Raw genomic sequence first — 6,000 nt, forward strand, 5'->3', positions numbered from 1 at the left:
GGTTTTTATTCTCGTTACAGTAAGAGACGGGAGACAGGACAGCCAATCAGAGGCCAGACACACAGGGATGGGTGGCCTGGGCCTCAGTGGGTATGGGGCAGATTTGGGGGGCGTAGTGACCATTACGTGCCCTGATCTCCCCCCTCCAGTGATAGGAACTCACGCTGCCCAATCTGCGCCTCCGGAACCCGCTCTCGGACCATACGACACGCATCGTAGACCATGGTGGACGGCTCAAACTGCATTGTTTTGACCACATTTCCGATGCTGATCTTCAGCGATAACGCCACCATGTCTGCGGCGACGCGGGCTCAATCCACTGGGAAAACCTACAGCGGGAGGGTGGAGAGGGGGAGAGGGGGGGAGAGGGGTCAGCTGTGCAACTACACCAGTACCAGGCAACATGGGGGAGAGAAGGGGCCAGGGGGGGGGGAGAGAAGGGGCCGGGGGGGGGGTAGAGGGGGTCAGCTGTGCAACTACACCAGAACCAGGCTAGAGGGGGGAGAGGGACGCATGCCGTGTGGGGTGTGTGGGGTGTGTGGGGTGTGTGGGGTGTGTGTGGTGTGTGTGGTGTGTGTGGTGTGTAATGAATTAAATAATATTTTTAAAATAAAAAAAAGGTTGCACAATAAAAATAATTATTTATTTAACTTTGACACACAGACACACAGACACACAGACACACAGACACACAGACACACAGACACACAGACACACAGACACACAGACACACAGACACACAGACACACAGACACACAGACACACAGACACACAGCCTAATTTTGCAAGCGCGAGCTGTTGAAATATGTAAGTATTTAAACATATTTGTATTTACATTGTATACCGTTTAATAAAGGTTTGTTTATTCCATGTGATTTTGATTACATCAGGCAGGGTGGGCACGAGAAATGTCATGGGTGAAAAGGGGGGCTCAGCATAAAAAGTGTGCTCACCCCTGCACTATGTTCAGAACATTATTATCCTGGTTAGAAGATGAGAGTATTGTCTCAGTATATACACTATACCTTCTGGTTAGAGTACGGGAAGCGCTAGTATTTAGGTTTTAATAGAGTTTTTGTTTTCCTAGAATGTAATAAATATTGGTATTTTATTAATTATTAGTGGATTTGAGTGCATCACACGGGATCTTTCTTTCTCTGCACATACCAACTCTTTATCCCAGACAGCACCTCTCCAGAAAGTATATATATTTTCAGCTGAGCAGGACCCACCCTTCCCTTCCCCCTTTTCCATTTAATTTACATATCCTATACACGCCCCACCCCCTCTGCGCCTTGTTATGTTACCTGGAGACCAGGAGACCTTCAGGTCATGCCCCCATGTAATTTCCGGTGTGGTTAGGCCCTCCTCATGTATCCTGCCCTGGATTTTGACCTCACAATTCTTACAGCTTGGCTGTAGTTGCCTCACACGTTTCCGCTCCTACTCAGACCTTCCTCATTTCCTCCCCACCCTGAGGAGATCTGCACCGTCACTACCTTATACAAAGTACAGTCTTCCACTTCTGAGGCAGGCGGGATCCACACACTGCTCAGATAGAAGATCCTGGCCGACCGGATCCACACACTGCTCGGATAGAAGACCCTGGTCGACCAGATCCACACACACACTGCTCGGATAGAAGATCCTGGCCGACCAGATCCACACACTGCTCGGATAGAAGATCCTGGCCGACCGGATCCACACTGCTCGGATAGAAGACCCTGGCCGACCAGATCCACACACACACTGCTCAGATAGAAGACCCTGGCCGACCAGATCCACACACTGCTCAGATAGAAGACCCTGGCCGACCGGATCCACACACACTGCTCAGATTTAAGATCCTGGCCGACCAGATCCACACACACTGCTCAGATAGAAGACCTTGGCCGACCGGATCCACACACACTGCTCGGATAGAAGACCCTGGCCGACCGGATCCACACACACTGCTCAGATAGAAGACCCTGGCCGACCAGATCCACACACACTGCTCGGATAGAAGATCCTGGCCGACCGGATCCACGCACACTGCTCAGATAGAAGACCCTGGCCGACCGGATCCACGCACACTGCTCAGATAGAAGACCCTGGCCAACCAGATCCACACACTGCTCGGATAGAAGATCCTGGCCGACCGGATCCACACACACTGCTCGGATAGAAGACCCTGGCCGACCGGATCCACACACACTGCTCAGATAGAAGACCCTGGCCGACCAGATCCACACACACTGCTCGGATAGAAGATCCTGGCCGACCGGATCCACGCACACTGCTCAGATAGAAGACCCTGGCCGACCGGATCCACGCACACTGCTCAGATAGAAGACCCTGGCCAACCAGATCCACACACTGCTCGGATAGAAGATCCTGGCCGACCGGATCCACACATACTGCTCAGATAGAAGACCCTGGCCGACCGGATCCACACACACTGCTCGGATAGAAGACCCTGGCCGACCGGATCCACACACACTGCTCGGATAGAAGACCCTGGCCGACCAGATCCACACACACTGCTCGGATAGAAGACCCTGGCCGACCGGATCCACACACACTGCTCAGATTTAAGATCCTGGCCGACCAGATCCACACACACTGCTCAGATAGAAGACCCTGGCCGACCGGATCCACACACACTGCTCGGATAGAAGACCCTGGCCGACCGGATCCACACACACTGCTCAGATAGAAGACCCTGGCCGACCAGATCCACACACTGCTCGGATAGAAGACCTTGGCCGACCAGATCCACACTCTGCTCGGATAGAAGACCCTGGCCAACCAGATCCACACACTGCTCGGATAGAAGACCTTGGCCGACCAGATCCACACTCTGCTCGGATAGAAGACCCTGGCCAACCAGATCCACACACTGCTCGGATAGAAGACCCTGGTCAACCAGATCCACACACACTGCTCGGATAGAAGACCCTGGCCGACCAGATCCACACTCTGCTCGGATAGAAGACCCTGGCCGACCAGATCCACACACTGCTCGGATAGAAGACCCTGGCCGACCAGATCCACACACACTGCTCAGATTGAAGACCTTGGCCGACCAGATCCACACACACTGCTCGGATAGAAGATCCTGGCCGACCGGATCCACGCACACTGCTCGGATAGAAGATCATGGCCGACCGGATCCACACACACTGCTCGGATAGAAGACTTTGGCCAACCAGATCCACACACACTGCTCGGATAGAAGACCTTGGCCGACCAGATCCACACACACTGCTCGGATAGAAGACCTTGGCCAACCAGATCCACACACACTGCTCGGATAGAAAACCTTGGCCAACCGGATCCACACACACTGCTCGGATAGAAGACCCTGGCAGACCGGATCCACACGCACACTGCTCGGATAGAAGACCCTGGCAGACCGGATCCACACGCACACTGCTCGGATAGAAGAACTTGGCAGACCGGATCCACACACACACTGCTCGGATAGAAGAACTTGGCAGACCGGATCCACACACACTGCTCGGATAGAAGACCCTGGCCGACCAGATCCACACACACTGCTCGGATAGAAGATCCTGGCCGACCGGATCCACGCACACTGCTCAGATAGAAGACCCTGGCCGACCGGATCCACGCACACTGCTCAGATAGAAGACCCTGGCCAACCAGATCCACACACTGCTCGGATAGAAGATCCTGGCCGACCGGATCCACACATACTGCTCAGATAGAAGACCCTGGCCGACCGGATCCACACACACTGCTCGGATAGAAGACCCTGGCCGACCGGATCCACACACACTGCTCGGATAGAAGACCCTGGCCGACCAGATCCACACACACTGCTCGGATAGAAGACCCTGGCCGACCGGATCCACACACACTGCTCAGATTTAAGATCCTGGCCGACCAGATCCACACACACTGCTCAGATAGAAGACCCTGGCCGACCGGATCCACACACACTGCTCGGATAGAAGACCCTGGCCGACCGGATCCACACACACTGCTCAGATAGAAGACCCTGGCCGACCAGATCCACACACTGCTCGGATAGAAGACCTTGGCCGACCAGATCCACACTCTGCTCGGATAGAAGACCCTGGCCAACCAGATCCACACACTGCTCGGATAGAAGACCCTGGTCAACCAGATCCACACACACTGCTCGGATAGAAGACCCTGGCCGACCAGATCCACACTCTGCTCGGATAGAAGACCCTGGCCGACCAGATCCACACACTGCTCGGATAGAAGACCCTGGCCGACCAGATCCACACACACTGCTCAGATTGAAGACCTTGGCCGACCAGATCCACACACACTGCTCGGATAGAAGATCCTGGCCGACCGGATCCACGCACACTGCTCGGATAGAAGATCATGGCCGACCGGATCCACACACACTGCTCGGATAGAAGACTTTGGCCAACCAGATCCACACACACTGCTCGGATAGAAGACCTTGGCCGACCAGATCCACACACACTGCTCGGATAGAAGACCTTGGCCAACCAGATCCACACACACTGCTCGGATAGAAAACCTTGGCCAACCGGATCCACACACACTGCTCGGATAGAAGACCCTGGCAGACCGGATCCACACGCACACTGCTCGGATAGAAGACCCTGGCAGACCGGATCCACACGCACACTGCTCGGATAGAAGAACTTGGCAGACCGGATCCACACACACACTGCTCGGATAGAAGAACTTGGCAGACCGGATCCACACACACACTGCTCGGATAGAAGAACTTGGCAGACCGGATCCACACGCACACTGCTCGGATAGAAGAACTTGGCAGACCGGATCCACACACACACTGCTCGGATAGAAGACCCTGGCAGACCGGATCCACACACACACTGCTCGGATAGAAGAACTTGGCAATACTATTATTATTACCATTACAAGGACCTAAAAGTGTTACATAGTTACATAGTACATGAGGTTGAAAAAAGACATACATCCATCAAGTTCAACCTATGCTAAATTTAGACAACTGATACTTTATCTCTATCTATACTTACTTATTGATCCAGAGGAAGGCAAACAAAAAAACCCAGTAAGGGGAAAAAGTAATTCCTTCCTGGCTCCAAGAATTGGCAATCGGATTAATCCCTGGATCAACATCCTTCCCATGAATACTTATTTGGTATATCCCTGTATACCTTTCCCATCTAAAAAGATGTCCAACCTTTTTTGAACAAATCTATTGTATCTGCCATCACAGTCTCCATGGGTAATGAATTCCACATTGTAACTAACATTTTTAACTTTTTTAACTTTTTTATTAATGACCTTGAGGTTGGGATCGAGAGCAAAGTCTCCATCTTTGCTGATGATACTAAATTGTGTAAGGTAATAGAATCAGAGCAGGATGTAATTTCTCTTCAGAAGGACTTGGAGAGACTGTAAACGTGGGCAGGTAAATGGCAGATGAGGTTTAATACAGATAAATGTAAGGTTGTGCATTTGGGATGCAAGAATAAAAAGGCGACTTACAAGTTAAATGGGGATAAATTGGGGGAATCCTTGATGGAGAAGGATTTAGGAGTGCTTGTAGACAGCAGGCTTAGCAATAGTGCCCAATGTCATGCAGTAGCTGCAAAGGCAAACAAGATCTTATCTTGCATCAAACGGGCAATGGATGGAAGGGAAGTAAACAAAATTATGCCCCTTTACAAAGCATTAGTAAGACCACACCTTGAATATGGAGTACAATTTTGTGCACCAATCCTAAGAAAAGACATTCTGGAACTAGAGAGAGTGCAGAGAAGAGCCACCAAATTAATAAAGGGGATGGACAATCTAACTTATGAGGAGAGGCTAGCTAAATTAGATTTATTTACATAAGAAAAGAGGCGTCTAAGAGGGGATATGATAACTATATACAAATATATTCGGGGACAATACAAGGAGCTTTCAAACTAACTATTCATTTCTGAGATGTGGGCTTGGGTGAGCTCCCTCTGTTCCTTCACCTGGTAAGGCCCCGCACACGCCTCGCGG

General features: G+C 51.4%; 1 protein-coding gene across 1 annotated transcript in view; it reads right to left on the bottom strand.

The window, feature by feature from the left end:
• LOC142475799 (talin-1-like) overlaps positions 1 to 328 on the bottom strand; it is a 68,968-nt gene extending 68,640 nt beyond the window's left edge. Inside the window, exon 1 of the mRNA XM_075581533.1 lies at positions 164 to 328. Coding sequence (XP_075437648.1) covers positions 164 to 293 — 130 coding nt within the window. The 5' untranslated portion in view covers positions 294 to 328. The remainder of the gene's footprint in view (positions 1 to 163) is intronic.
• Between the last annotated feature and the right edge of the window lie 5,672 nt (positions 329 to 6,000).

Source organism: Ascaphus truei, unplaced genomic scaffold (genome assembly GCF_040206685.1).
Source record: "Ascaphus truei isolate aAscTru1 unplaced genomic scaffold, aAscTru1.hap1 HAP1_SCAFFOLD_1390, whole genome shotgun sequence".
NCBI classification, from domain to species: Eukaryota; Metazoa; Chordata; class Amphibia; order Anura; family Ascaphidae; genus Ascaphus; species Ascaphus truei.